Below are 16515 nucleotides of genomic sequence, written 5' to 3' on the forward strand. Positions count from 1 at the left end.
AACATAATAATTTCAAGCAGAAAACGAATCTTTCCATTAAGAACTGACAATCAGGGAATTTAAACATGGTTGACATTGTTTTTGTGTGTTTATATTAAAGAAAGGAAAGTCTAGTGCTGGCTGAGCATATTGTTTGTTTGCACTAAGTTAATACTTTGACAAATATAGCCTATATTTTTCAGTCAGTTCGGTCTTTGTGTGCCAAACATTATTTAAGGCTGTAAACACTGTAAACCTTTTATTTAATTTTTAATAAATGAGAAGCATGTTTAGATTTGAGTGTTACATTTTTTTTAATAAAAATGTACGTATATCGAACTGAAAACCGTGACCCCAAAATCGTGATACGAACCAAACCGTCCATTTTGTGAACCGTCCCACCCCTACCGTTTATCATAAAAATTCAGTGCCCCCGAAATACAAAAAAAAGCCCCCGAAAATCAATTAAGGGGGGCAAAAAAAGCCCTTGAAAAAAAAAGTTAATTTCTAACCCTGGGTACAGTTCATTAACGATACACTTTTTAAACGTATCGTGGATATCGTGATGTTTTGCCCAAGAGGATTGTCTCGCGTCAAACTGGTCCACACGTTCAAACAACGCCGCCCCCACACACACACTACTGCATCAAAGTTACTACTTATGATTAACAAAGGCATTCATTTTGTGGCATTAACGTTATATAGTTACACATTCAATAACATCAGCGTATTTACCCGAACATAGCAACGTCCGAGGATGACCTAGATAGATAGCAAGCATTACTCGTTCATATCTCAACCCGTGCTGAGTTGTGCCCATTCTGCGGTCTGTTAATAAAGTTTTCAATCAGACAGATGTATGGAAAGGCTTTTATTATAACATTTGTTGCAGTAAAATCATTATGCCTTGTTTAGTCATCCTGCGGAGCGCTGGTAATCTACTCGTCGGCCGCGGGGAGCTAACGTTAGTAGCTTTGTTGAGCACTCGTCAAAATCAATGGAGGACATTCTGGAAGTAAAAAACGAATATGCGCTTGCCGATTGGTGCTAAGAACAGCAGGGCGGTTGCAAGCGGTGTGACGTAATTGGCAGACTCAACTGTCAATCAAAATTATTCTGTTTTCCGTCAGAATGAATGAATGAATGAAAACTTTATTAACAGATTGCAGAATGGGTACAATACAGTACAGCTCAATACAACAACAGTGGACTGGAGGATGAAAACCAGAAAAAGACTTTCGGCTATTTTACATAAGGGTCCTCCATTTTCAATTCATCAAAACATTTAGAGACATACAAATATACAGTAGTTTAATAAAAATGCTAAAATGCTATTGATTGATTGATTGATTGATTGATTGATTTAAAAAAAAAAAAAAAAAAAAAAATCTTATTGGTCGTATGCCAATTCCCAGTCCCTTCCTGGTCGCTGCGCACTTACCCCCCACAGTCAGATCATCTGGGAGAGTGGAGGCTACCACGTGCTTCCTCCGACACACGTCCAGCCAATCACCGCTTCTTTTCACCTGGCAGCGCGGATTCTCATCGAGAGGGCGTAGCGTGTGGGAGGACCACACTATCCCCCTCGAGTCCTATCCGCGCTTAGCAGGCGCCCCGACCGAACTGTAGGAGTCGCTGTTTACAACGACCCGGACCCACCCCGCCAGCTTCTCCCACCCTCTAATACAGCCAATTGTATTAGTGCAGACGGCCAGCCAAGCTGGTGACAACCCCGGAGCTGTGAGCTGGATTCGAACAGGCGAATCCAGCTCACAGCTCCGGGGCTGGTGACGAACGCAATCTCCGCTCGGCCACCTAACCGCCTGATTTAAAACTTTATTAAAATATTGCAGAATGGGTACAGTACAGCTCAATACATACAATTGTTAAGGGGATGCAGACCAGAGAAAGACTTTCGTCTTGTTTACATCAGGGTCCCCCATTTTCAATTAATCATATTTCATATCTAAATCATATAATATCTCATTGCTAAATATATGCAATATATAATCTAATAATCCAATAATCTAAATCTAATATAAAAATGCTAAATGCATGGGTATTTTATTTTGTCTTTAATGTTAGCTTGCAAACTCAAATACTGTCTTGGTAAACCTCATAATGAATTGTTTGGGGAAAAAAAGAAAAACATCGTGATGTGTATCGTGTATCGCCGAAAGGTCAGAAAATATTGTGATATCATATTTAGCATTTTAGGCCATATCGCCCAGCCCTGTTGCAGGCTATTACTAGCCTCCCAGGAATTACCCTAAACCGCTCTAAAACCATACTTATATTCACCACGGTATAAAATGGGAATGTATGGATGAAAAAAATTTTTCTTTTTCACATCTTGAACGATAGATACTCGATGTCAAATGGGCCATAGTATTGCATCCATAGCTATAATATAGAATATAGTTATAGCCCTGCAAACAAGGTGAGCGACTCCATTGGTTTAATGCGTGGCAGCGCATAGCCATATCCCGTTCCCAGCGCGGCAAAGAAAGAGTTAACGTTAGGTAACCAAAAGATTGTCCAAAGGAGTCCGTCTTCCAACAAAGACGTTGTTAGATTAGAGAACAGATTTACTCACAAACTGGATCACTGTTCCACATTATTGAAGACTCCCGTTTGCCTGTGACTGATAAGTACTTGTGATGAACGTTACTTTCCTTATTAGGCTGCAGCTAATGTTACATTGATCCTTCCGTCTGTCTACGTCTGTTTTTAATGAATTATCAAAGAGGAGTATCCGCTTGTTGGTCACACGGTGTCCGTCTCCACCAGATTAGTGTCCGTGTTTGATGACAGACAGAAAAGTTCAGAGAGGATGAACTTTTGGAATTGGCCCCGACGGGAATACAAAAAAAAGAATAATAATAAAATAAAATATTAATAATAAAATAAAAACAGTTAAGAATCATACACAAACAAATAAACACATGCACAGTCTATGTACAAACAAATTATAAACAGGGGAGGAGTAGGGGGGGGGTGAAAGTGTGTGTATGTGTGCGTGCATGTGTATGCAAACAGATGCGTGTGTCTAGGTGCGAGTATAAAGATGAATGAGTGCTTGTATGTTGTGTGTGAGAGGGTGTATACAAGGGTGAAACTGGGGTATCAGCAAGAGCAGGAGGGATCTACTAAGAGTGTGTTAAGTTTATTCTTGAAGGCAGTCAGTGAAGTAAGTAAGTAAGTTTAAGGGTTATCATTCAAAATAAACAAACGGACAGTAATACCTTCTGTCAAATTTCAGTGATGGATCAATGTAGCCCCAGCCTGACCATGTTGTCACGCATTTCTCTATGACACATGTGTGTTACATGATATGGCCGTTAAATCTTACAATTGGCCGGTAAATTAGAATCTTGCCTGCCACAGTAGCCGGCCAAAGAAATCGCTAGCGGAAACCCTGGTTTGCGTGCGTGTGTCTCTTTTACCGCTTAAGGTGCGTTGGGTCTCCACTGTCGGAACTGGCCAGGGAGGAGGTTTCACAGGAGTGGGCGTCGATGTTCTCCGTGTTCAGAAGACAGGTGTCTTCCAACACAAATGGCTCCTCCTCATCCTCCGCCTGCAGGGACACAGAGCAGAGCACAACAAACGCACCCAAGAATCAACAGAACTATCATTGCATCACATCATATTATAGGTAGCAGCGGCCATCATATTATAAAATAGTGTTCTCACACCAATATTTCACTTGATACATGAAGATACAGTATACGGTACATAATACTACATATCATACAGTACATAATTATGTAGCATGTTGGTACTATAGACAGTGTAAAAGTATGCGTCAGTACTGTAGAGTGTAAAGGTAGGTGTCTGTAATGTATAGGTGTCTGTAATGTATATGTGTCGGTACTGTAATGTGTCGGTACTGTAGATGTGTCGGTACTGTAGATGTGTCGTACTGTAGATGTGTCGGTACTGTAGATGTGTCGGTACTGTAGATGTGTCGTACAGGGGCGGCTGGGTGGCGCAGCGGACATTGCGCTCGTCACCAACGCGAGAGACACTGGTATCGAATCCGGCTGTCAGCGTTGCCTCCGGCTTGGCCGGCCGCCATACTGGCTCGATTGGCAGAGTCAGCGGGAGGGAAGCCGGTGGGTGGTAACCTGATCGTTGTAAACAGCGACTCCTACAGGTCGGTCAGGGCGCCTGCACAGCGAGGGAGGGAGATGGTGAGGGTAGTGTGAGCCTCCCACACGTTACACCTTGCCAATGAGAGTCCACGCTGGCAGGTGAAAAGATGTGGCTGGCTGACTCTGCATGTATCGGAGGGGACATGCGATAGTATCTATCTACCCTCCCTACGACCGACCAGTGGGGGGCACATGCGAGCAACGATCAAGACAGGGGAGGGAGAATTGGCACGAGAGGAAATTGGGATGGGAGAAAAATCACAGAAAAAGGAGGAGAAAAAGTGGATCAAAACAAAAAGATGTGTCGGTACTGTAGATGTGTCGGTACTGCACCTCATTGAGAATGCTCTCCAAGGTTGGTGGTGTGTCCACTTGGGGGATGTCAAACTCCTTATCGTCAATCTGAGAGGATCAGTTCATTAACACAGGTGTCAGATCAAACGTTCTCAGGTAGAAATGCACTCAACCACTGTTAGCACTCATAGGAATGCTCAATAATAATAATAATAATAATAATAATAATAATAATAATAATAATAATAATAATAATAATAATAATAATAATAATAATAATAATAATAATAATAATAATAATAAAGGACTTTCATGGAATGTTTAGAATGTGTCCACCATGCTGGAAGAAACAATGGCTGCTGCTATGTGCAAAACAAGGATTGCTATGAGATATACAATTCTTATTTTAAGTGTTATATAGTTTGGCAGTGGAACTGTAATATTGTGCTTTTCCAGTGTTTCACCCTACTCTACCGCTGCACAGAAATTAGGCATTTTATTTTGAAAGTAGTTACCAATGGCTACAGGAAGCCATGTTGGAAGAAAGAGATAACTACGCAAACATTCCACTCAAAGGCTTCAGCATCATGCAGCTACCACCACTACACACTCAAAAACTATTTTGTAAACTGGTTTTTACCAAACCTGAGCTGGCTAGCCTGTAGTGGTGGTGCAGTAGTCGGAGTTATTTCATGGTATATATTGTATGCATTTTCTACCAACATGGCACATTGCCATAAACAGGAGTGGCGATTAGAGATGTTCCGATACCATTTTTTCCTTCCCGATCCGATTCCGATCCGATACCGATACTGATCCGATACCAGTGCATACATTAAAAAAAAATATTATATAAATTATAAAACTTTTTAATTTTTTTTATACAGCTACTGTTTTATATATATACTGTTTTTTTTAGTAATAACTATAAAGTAATGGTATTTATTCAACAACAGGTGATTGTATAGATTAGTATCAGTAATTGAAAACTATCTCAATGAGTTCACCCACGGAAAGGTTGTTGGCACATTAGTTCCACACGGACATTATTCGTTGCTGCACTTGCTTCCACAAGGCTCCGTTTTTGTAGCAAAGGCTGTGTTGTGATTTTTGCACAATAAATATTCAACATTCTCTTTTGCGACTCCGCCTCAGAATCTTATCATTTGGCACTAAAAGCTAAACATTGTCACAGATATGGCTGTCCGCAACATGTCATTAATTGTGTACGCGAGGTGGTCGATCAGTGACGACGTTAACGTGAGCTAGGTTAGCTAGCATGAGCTACCGGTAGATGGAAAGACTAACGTTACTCAGGTGAAAATGTGAAATGAATACTCCTTTGCCAACTTGCTGTACTTTGCTTGCAGGTCTGCAGCCATTATTGCTGGATTATGAATAGCCCCAACTGTAGCCAAGGTAACGTTAAAGCTAAAACGTTAACGTTAGTTAACGCTAGCTTTCGGTTAGCTGTTCAATGCTAATAACACCACCAAGCGAACCCATCAGAGCTCCCCGTCAACACCACTCTGTCGGGAGGATGGCATTTAAGAAAGTATCTGCTGTTAAAATGACAAACAGCATTGACACTTTCATTCACGGTTGGTTAAAAACACGTTTGTTTTATAATGCTCACTCAGCAGACCGCAGTGTTGTTGATAAATTACGCCATATGGTAGGGCTGGGCGATATGGCCTAAATATGATATCACGATATTTTCTGACCTTTCGGCGATACACGATACGCATCACGATGTTTTTCTTTTTTTCCCCCAAACAATTCATTATGAGGCTTACCAAGACAGTATTTGAGTTTGCAAGCTAACATTAAAGACAAAATAAAATACCCATGCATTTAGCATTTTTATATTATATATTAGATTTAGATTATTGGATTATTAGATTATATATTGCATATATTTAGCAATGAGATATTATATGATTTAGATACGAAATATGATGAATTGAAAATGGGGGACCCTGATGTAAACAAGACGAAAGTCTTTCTCTGGTCTGCATCCTCCAGTCCACTGTTGACTGTTGTTGTATTGAGCTGTACTGTATTGTACCTATGCTGCAATCTGTTAATAACGTTTATATTCATTCAGTCGGCAAACAGAATCATTTTGATTGACAGTCGCGTCTGCCAATTACGTCACATCGCTTGCACCCGCCCTGCTGTTCTTAGCACCAATCGGCAAGCGCGTATTAATTTTTTACTTCCGCTATTGGAGAGCTCAATGAAAACAACAATGGCAGCGGTAGCTCGCCGCGGCCGACTTTTACCTTTTAGCTCTGCAGAATGACTAAACGACTGGAGGCATAATGATTTTACTGCAACGGATGTTATAATAAAAGCATTTCCATACATCTGTCTGATTGAAAACGTTATTAACAGACCGCAGAATGGGCACAACGGAGTCAGCACGGGCTGAGATATGAACGGCTAATGCTTGCTATATCTAGGTCGACCTCGGTCGTTGCTATGTAAATACGCTGATGTTATTGAAAGTGTAACTATATAACGTCAATGCCACAAAACGAATGCCTTTGTTATCATAAGTAGTAACTTTTGATGCAGTAGTGTGTGTGTGGGGCGGCGCTGTTCAAGTGTCAACGTGTGGACCAGATTGACGCAACACAACTTACACAAGCCTCTTGGGCAAAACATCACGATATCCACGATACGTTTAAAAAGTGTATCGTTAATGAACTGTACCCGATATTTATATAATATCGTCATATCGCCCAGCCCTACCATATGGTATCGGAGCGCAGAATTAGAGGGTACTCGCCGATACAGATACCAGCATTTTAGGCAGTATCGGCGGCATTTCCGATACTGGTATCGGAACAACTCTAGTGGCGATGGCCTGCTGTGTGGACACAACGAAATGACAGCAGCCACAACTCTATTTGCGGCATTCTGAATGAATGAATGAAAACTTTATTTAACAGATTGCAGAATGGGTACAATACACAGTACGGCTCAATACACACAATTGTTAAGGGGATGCAGACCAGAGAAAGACTTTCGTCTTGTTTACATCAGGGTCCCCCATTTTCAATTCATAGTGACATTTATGACATACACAACATACATCATGACATTTATGGCATAGGGACATACATGACATACAGGTATATAGTACCGTTAAATGTCTAGCTGTGCTACTTTGATAGGCCGCCTGCAGCTTCGCCATACAGTACTTGTCATTCAACCTTCCAGTGTTAATAGACTTCCTAAACTGATACAACAAGGCTAATAATGTCTTGTCCAGTCAGATGACAGACACCTGTCTACAAGGGTCTTACAGCACAGGGCCAAGATGAATAACTTCACCTTCTAAACCCATATATACCATGTATATTTGTAGATCTGGTATGTCATAAATGTCTAGATGTAACAGTACTGTCTATCTGTATGTCATGTATGTTATGATGAATTGAAAATGGATGGACCCTGATGTAAACAAGACGAAAGTCTTTCTCTGGTCTGCATCCCCTTAACAATTGTGTGTATTGAGCTGTACTGTATTATTGTACCCATTCTGCAATCTGTTCATAAAGTAATCAATCAATCAATCAGATGACAGACACCTGTCTACAAGGGTCTTAACAGTTCAGGGCCAAGATGAATAACTTCACCTTCTAAACCCAGGGACGGCTTGTTTGCATCTCACTTTCATCACCGACTGCTAGTTAACAACAAGACCTGAACTAGCTGTCTAACTCACCCTCCTATGATAACAACAACAACAACAACCAACAGTATTATTATCAATCATCTTGTAAATAACCGACACTTCAAGTCAGCAGACAGACAGACAGACAGACTCACCGCATCGATCTCCATTAAGTTGAGCTGCGAAGACGCGGAGACGAGGCTGCGCGCGTCGGGAGACTCCGACATGGTTCAATATTATTGACAGATAAATATCTTAATATTAATGTGAAATAATGTTGTTATATTATAGCCTGTGTGAGTGTGACATCGTTCTCCACCCTGCTGGCTCCTCTGTTTCAGAGGGTTCCGTGTTTTGGCAGCGGAAGAGGGTGGACAGTGTCACGTGATACGTCACGTGATACGTCAATCGCGTCGCGGTTCGTTTTTTTTTGCCATTGCACTTCCGCGTTACATGGAGGTCGTGCACTTCCGCGTTACATGGAGGTCATGCGGGGGAGGAGGGAGGGGTTGGAAAGAGAGCGCGAGCCGCGAGCCCTTGATGTAAGTTAGTCCTGCTGTGACAAACTGTCAAAAAGGGCTTTAGTTTTTTGAGATACCCTACCGGAGGTAGAACAAAACACAACATTGTTTTCCTCATCTCTAAAGTCTCCCATATGAAATGGATTCTTGTATAAAAAAACATTTTACTGCAAAAATAGTTAAATTGATAGATATTGTTATACACAAACATATAAGCGGTTGTAGCTACGGTTAGCCGTACCTCCCCCTGCTCTCTTCTATTAGCTCAAAATACCAGTGGTCAAAAGAAAATGATGTGGACTGTGTGGATAAGCAAACACTTAAGGCCCTCCCATAGTCGAGCAGACTGTACACAGAGCAGACTCCGCGGAGGTCCACTGGACTCTTTGAGCCTTCATAGTCGAGCGGACCTCCGCGGACCAATTTCCTACATGTCACGCGCCAGTTTACACAATTGTCACAACGCTGTTCAACTTCTGTCATGTCGTCGTCATCCGATGTCAAAATAAAGAGTATGTTATCTCCGTTTCCAATATTTCGATAATAAAACGGGCAGTTTTACGCACTTGAATAACAGGTATATAGGCAGCGAGATGCAATGTACCGTATAGGCTTGAGGTGGACAGCGCTGGTGCTGAAATGACAAACACGCATTGCATGAAATAAAAGAACCAGTTTTATTTCAAAATATTGGAAACGGAGATAACATTCTATGTTATCTCCGTTTCCAATATTTCAAAATAAAACTGGCAATTTTACACACTTCATTTAGAAAAGCCATTCAAACATCTCTCTTGGCACGGAGCGAGTGGTCAGAGTAAAATGCAGATCGGCGTCACATTAAATGCAGTTCGATGTCAACCAAAACGCCGAGCAGCGTTTTGTGTGACACCAAGTCAGCGGCGCGGATGTCCGCACGTCAGAAAATAGTAGCTTCGCACCTGTGGGTCTGCTGTCCGCTGAGATCAAAGCTCAAAGAGCCGCGCGGACCTCCGCGGAGTCTGCTCTGTGTACAGTCTGCTGGACTATGGGAGCGCCTTTAGCGTATAAATATGTGCATACTACTTATGGATGATGGTTTGACAAATTGCTGTGTCAGTTATCTGTTTTTGTCTTTATAAAAGTGCTGTGGAGGGGTGGCTAGGTGGCGCAGTGGGCAAGGCGCTCGCCACCAACGCAGGATATGCTGGGTTCGAGCCCAGCTCTCTGCGTTGCTACCAGCTTGGCTGGTCGTTCAAATAGACCTATCTCAAACCCTGCCCTCTTTTCTTGATCCTCCAATCACAACTGTCGCTTAAGGTAAGCGACAGTTGTGATTGGAGGATCAAGAAAAGAGGGCAGGGTTTGAGATAGGTAAGCGACAGTTGTGATTGGAGGATCAAGAAAAGAGGGCAGGGTTTGAGATAGGTCCACAGGAAGCTGGTGGCTGGGGATCGGACGTTGTGGACAGCGACTCCTACAGGTCGGTTGGTGCGCCTGCGCAGTAGAATCAGGAAGCGATGAGGGCGGCGTGTCCTTCCCGCGTGATTACACAAACAAGCCGCATTTCTCGGAGCCGCTCTCTGATTGGCCGACGCCTGTTTCTACACTGGTTAGGCTTAGGCACTCTTCGAAGTTGGTTAAGGTTAGAGTTTGTCTTAGAGCGTGACGGCAAGTTCTTTCGACGGTTAAGCTTATGCACTCTTTCGAAGTTGGTTAAGGTTAGAGTTTGTCTTAGAGCAGGGCGATAGAACACCAGGTAGTTTAATAATAATAATAATGCAGGACCTGTTGCAGAGGTCTTTATTCGGCATGCAACGACACTCAATGTTTTAGCGGTACACACAGCGGTTAGTTTTTTTAGCACACACACCGGAACACACACGCATGCATTGTCTCTTTAGAATCGCCGATGCGATTCGTCTCTGCAAAAGTTAGAGTTTGTCTTAGAGCATGGCGATAGAACGGCAGGTAGTTTGCAGGCTGTTTGACGAGGAAATGGGCAAAGACACAGCTCGTCACGGATTGGCCAAATGCGTCAGTGGCCAATCAGAGAGCGTCAGTCAGTGCCAATCAGAGAGCGTCTCCGAGAAATGCGGATTGTTTGTGTAATCATGCGTCCCTCCCGCGTAATTTTTTTTCCTAGCCGCATTTCTCGGAGACGCTCTCTGATTGGCCACTGACATGTTTGCCCAATCGCGTGACGAGCTGTGTCTTTGCCCATTTCCGCGTCGAACAGCCTGCAAACTACCTGCCGTTCTATCGCCATGCTCTAAGACAAACTCTAACTTTAACCAACTTCGAAGAGTGCCTAAGCTTAACCAGTGTAGAAACAGGCGTCGGCCAATCAGAGAGCATCTCCGAGAAATGCGGCTAGGAAAAAAAATAACGCGTCCCTCCCACGCAGACCCTCGCCGCTGAGAGATCGCGCTGTGCAGGTGAAAACATGCGATGGCTGCCTCCTCGAGTACCGGAGGGGACGCGTGAATACTTTCGACAACAAATGTTTGTTTCCGCGTGCGAGTTTTGCGCTCTGATTGGCCAGGTCATGTGACATGTGGGACAGCAAGTTCTGCGCCCATTTCCGGGTGGTGCATTCACGTTAGGTGGGAAGAAGCGGACGAACCAGATGACATCTTGTTGCTACAACTAGGAAGCATTCACGCGTTGAACTCGAGGAAACGCCCACATCCAAGATGGCGATCGTAAGATCAGTGTTATTTTTGGCGCTCCTTATTGTTATAATAAAATATTTTACCATCAATTCATTCATATTCATTTTCATATGAAGAGTACAGCAGTATGATTGTATTATTCTGATTATGTGATCAAAGTGATCATTTTGATTTGTATTTATCTTGTATTGCCGACATCGCCGTCAAGCTTGCTGCCATGATGGTTGATACTTCCGCATTTCGGGACGCGAAGTGGGAGATATCGGGGTCTATAAAAAACTCCCATATGACCTAGTAGGAATTACCACTAGGAGGCTGACGTGAATGGTTTTTCCCAGTCGGAAGCTGGTTCTTCCGCTTCTTCCCACCTAACGTGAACACACCATAACAGCCTGCAAACTACCTGGCGGCGTGTAGCTTATTGCCAGCGGAAGAGTGCAAGAATGCTTCCGCATTCGTCACCGCACGCCAGTACGGTAATGCGCCTTTCCTTTCGCCCCGCTCAGACAAATGCATGTAGTACATTGCAACACAATGCAGCATTTCCGCGTACATTGCAACGAATCACTTGGAGTTTGAAAGTGATATCAGAAGAAACTACTCAACCTCGGCTGTCTTTAACTATGAGTGAACACAACGCATTGTAATGTTAACGCAGCTGTCAACTGTACTTTACTATGGAATACATGTATTATTATCGCGACGCGTCGTCACAGACTAAACAGTGTTCTGGATTTTCCTACAATGGATTATTGATTGTAAATTGAACCCTTGCAGCACTGAAGAACCATTATGAATCTGTGTTAGAAAATGTTTTGGATCTAAATCACTTGGAGTTTGAAAGTGATATCAGAAGAAACTACTCAACCTCGGCTGTCTTTAACTATGAGTGAACACAACGCATTGTAACGTTAACGCAGCTGTCAACTGTACTTTACTATGGAATACATGTATTATTATCGCAACGCGTCGTCACAGACTAAACAGTGTTCTGGATTTTCCTACAGTTAGAGTGTTGTGTTCAGTCAGACAGTAGACAAGTAGAGGTTGAGTACTTTATTATCTAAACATGGTAAGTTAGAGTGTTGTGTTCACTCATAGTTAAATACAGTAGAGGTTGAGTACTTCATTATCTAAACATGGTAAGTTAGAGTGTTGTGTTCACTCATAGTTAAAGACGTGACGACGCGTCGCGATAATATACTACATGTATTCCATAGTAAAGTACAGTTGACAGCTGCGTTAACGTTACAATGCGTTGTGTTCACTCATAGTTAAAGACAGCCGAGGTTGAGTAGTTTCTTCTGATATCACTTTCAAACTCCAAGTGATTCGTTGCAATGTACGCGGAAATGCTGCGTTGTGTTGCAATGTACTACATGCATTTGTCTGAGCGGGGCGAAAGGAAAGGCGCATTACCGTACTGGCGTGCGGTGACGAATGCGGAAGCATTCTTGCACTCTTCCGCTGGCAATAAGCTACACGCTACCTGGCGTTCTATCGCCATGCTATAAGACAAACTCTAACCTTAAAGGGGAGATGAAGCATAGCGATAAACACATAGTCATAGCATCAAATTAGTATTTAGATAAACCACAGAAAAAATCACGTTATAAAAATAAAAACTATTTGTAATGTCCATTTATGTAGCATTTATGAACATGTGCGGTGCCATTTTGTTGCTGACGTCACGGTGTTGGTTTGGTGTATACACTGTGGGTTAGCTGCATAGTAAACATGGACTGTCGGGTCAGTCAAATGTTGCCTACCAAACAACAGGACCGCGGTGGTTCTTTTTGTATTGCTCCTGGCTGTTCAAACTAATTTTACCGTGTGAAAGAGAGAGGAAAGTTGGTTAATTTCCACAAACTACCAGTGAAAAAAACAGTGTTGTTGGCACGTTGGCTCAGGCTGGCTGCACTCAGACCGGCGTTAGCTCCCGGGAGCGATGGCACCAGCCGGGTACCGGCGTTAGCTCCCGGGAGCGATGGCTAACTAGTTAGCACCAGCCGGGGACCGGCGTTAGCTCCCGGGAGCTATGGCACCAGCCGGGTACCGGCGTTAGCTCCCGGGAGCGATGGCAACAGCCGGGTACCGCCGTTAGCTCCCGGGAGCGATGGCTATGTGCTAACTAGCTAGCCATCGCTCCCGGGAGCTAACGCCGGTACCCGGCTGGTGCCATCGCTCCCGGGAGCTAACGCCGGTCCCCGGCTGGTGCTAACCGCCTCAGACCTACCGCCTCAGCTAGGCCGCCTCAGACCTACTCCTATCCAAGCTCCCGGAGGGTCATCAAAGAGAAGCCGCCTATTCTCAGTCCTTGCCCCACAATGGTGGAATGAACTACCCATCCCAGTTAGGACAGCCGAATCCCGTCCAATCTTTCGCCGTCGACTAAAGACTCACTTCTTCAACCATTATCTGAAATGATAAAAAAAAAAAGAAAAAAAAAAAAAAAAGAAAAAAAAAAAAAATCTAACCCTGACTAACCTTACTGTCATGCACTTGTCCTAATAAACTAACCTACACTGTAACACGCAACACTTGATGAACATTGTTACTCAGCTGATAGAGTTGTACCCTTCTTGCTGTCTTGTCGTACAGAACTTGTAAGTCGCTTTGGATAAAAGCGTCAGCTAAATGACTAAATGTAAATGTAAATGTAACTAGCTAGCCATCGCTCCCGTGAGTTAACGCCGGTCCCCGGCTGGTGCTAACTAGCTAGCCATCGCTCCCGGGAGCTAACGCCGGTCCCCGGCTGGTGCTAACTAGCTAGCCATCGCTCCCGGGAGCTGACGCCGGTCCCCGGCTGGTGCTAACTAGCTAGCCATCGCTCCCGGTCCCCGGCTGGTGCTAACTAGCTAGCCATCGCTCCCGGGAGCCTGGCCGGTCTGTCTGTCGAAGACCGAGGGAACCGCATCAGGCTTCAGCTGATTAGTGGTCTTCTGGACAAACCTCCCACCCCCAACAACATAATCCGAGGCAATGAAGTGTTCGCTGGAGATCTTCATTCCCTGTCCAACAGGCTGATCGCGCCGCCTGAGTGCAGCCAGCCTGAGCCAACGTGCCAACAACATTGTTTTTTTCACTGGTAGTTTGTGGAAATTAACCAACTTTCTCTCTTTCACACGGTAAAATTTGTTTGAACAGCCAGGAGCAATACAAAAAGAACCACCGCGGTCCCGTTGTTTGGTAGGCAACATTTGACTGACCCGACAGTCCATGTTTAGCTAACCCACAGTGTATACACCAAACCAACACCGTGACGTCGGCAACAAAATGGCGCCGCCCATGGCGAAAACAGGGAAATTATATTTGATTTTTCAGACAAATAAGCAGGATTTCACATTTTATTATAGGACCCTGTCTTACACAAGGTACACAACAAACAAACTAGGATCACATTGTTCACTGCTTCATCTCCACTTTAACCAACTTCGAAAGAGTGCCTAAGCTTAACCGTCGAAAGAAGGGCAGGCGTTCTATCGCCATGCTCTAAGTCTTAGACAAACTCTAACCCTTAAACAACTTCGAAAGAGCGCCTAAGCTTAACCAGTGTAGACACTTGCGGTCACATGACCAGAAATGACCTGGCCAATCAGAGATGCGGAAACAAACATTTGTTGTCTAAAGTATTTAGGCGGAGGGGACACGTGATGCAAGGCTTCGTCCACATTGCAGCCGGCTTGTGGGAGGCATGGCCTAACAGCGGTCGAGACAGGGGAGGGTAGAATTGGACAATACGAAATTGGGGAAGGGAGAAAAATTGAAAAATGGGGAGAAAAAGTAGATAAAAAAAAAAAAAAAAAAAAGTGCTGTGGTTTCACAGGGGACAGGTTACTAGAGTCATCCAACCGTTTGTACAATGTAATGTTCAATGTACAGAATAAAGACACACACACACAACAAATAACAATGTTATAATATTGTATAGTTAGTTATTGTATACACAGAATATAATATACAATATATGTACACATAGCCTATATATATATATATACATACAAAAAAATAGGAGTCAATTAAATTGAATGATTTCAACAATTGGGGTCATGTGTAATTAATTACTTGTGGATTAACTTTATTTCAATTTGAAAATGAAGCAGACAATGGACAGTCTGAAGTTTGATGAACACAAGTGCTGCCCCCTTGTGTCATAAATCATGGGTTGGATAATATAATCCCTTATGTCTTTTTTATCAATGAACATGGTATTACTGCTATTTCAACATTCAGTTTTGCATTTTGCAACTGTGGCCAGCCCTCCCTACCCCTTCCCTCCGACTCGCGCCGATGCTCGACCTTCGTGGCCTTGCAGAGTGGCAGCATACGCATACATCTGTAGTCTCAAGATCTACTGTATAGTCCTGCATGTTATCAACAAATGTGCATGCTGTGTGAATTTATGTGTGCCATTATTACTGTCAAATTGTAATAATTGTGGAATATTCCTATAATGAGGCTGTATGTGTATGTCACCGCATTTCCCCAAGGGGATTAATAAAGTATCCTATCTATCTCATAATGGCCAAACGACCAGGAGGACAGCGCAATCTAAGGGACATGTTTAAAAAGGCAAACAATTATATAACAGGGGGGGGGGGGGGGGGGGGGGGGGGGGGGGGGCATGTCCCCCCAAATTTGGAAAAAGATGAACCCCCCCCCCCAATAATATGTGTCATCAAGAGTGTATCTACTCCCGCTCTGTAATTCTAGTTTCAAAATACTCCTAAAAGCTTAATTTGCATATTAAAATCATTAACATTTTCTCGCAACTCGAGTACTGAGTAAAACTAAGTATAACATAAAGTGTTATAGTAAAACTCCTTTAGTATGGTGGAATAACATAGAATTGTATAGTAAAATGTCTTTAGTATGATGGAATAACATACGATCGTATAGTAAAACTTCTTTATTATGATGGAATAAAACATCCTTATGTTCCTTATGTCCTTGTGTTAATACGCTATTATAGTAAAACTCCTTTAGTATGGTTGAATAACATATGGTCTTATAGTAAAACTCCTTTAGTATGGTTGAATAACATATGGTCTTATAGTAAAACTCCTTTAGTATGGTTGAATAACATATGATCGATCTTATAGTAAAACTCCTTTAGTATGGGTGGAATAAAACATCCATATGTTTCTTATGTCCTTATGTTAACAAGCTCTTATAGTAAATGTAGCATTGGTGGAATAACATAAGGTCTCATAGTAAAAGTCCTCTAG

General features: G+C 43.0%; 1 protein-coding gene across 1 annotated transcript in view; it reads right to left on the reverse strand.

Annotated features, from left to right (window-relative positions):
- The window catches only part of vps8 (VPS8 subunit of CORVET complex), a 197320-nt gene extending 188893 nt beyond the window's left edge, over window positions 1–8427 (reverse strand). Inside the window, 3 exon segments of the mRNA XM_084321817.1 lie at window positions 3426–3556; window positions 4467–4535; window positions 8268–8427. Coding sequence (XP_084177943.1) covers window positions 3426–3556; window positions 4467–4535; window positions 8268–8339 — 272 coding nt within the window. The 5' untranslated portion in view covers window positions 8340–8427.
- Window positions 8428–16515: the final 8088 nt, after the last annotated feature.

Source organism: Notolepis coatsorum (genome assembly GCF_963971535.1).
Source record: "Notolepis coatsorum genome assembly, chromosome: 9".
Classification (NCBI taxonomy): Eukaryota; Metazoa; Chordata; class Actinopteri; order Aulopiformes; family Paralepididae; genus Notolepis; species Notolepis coatsorum.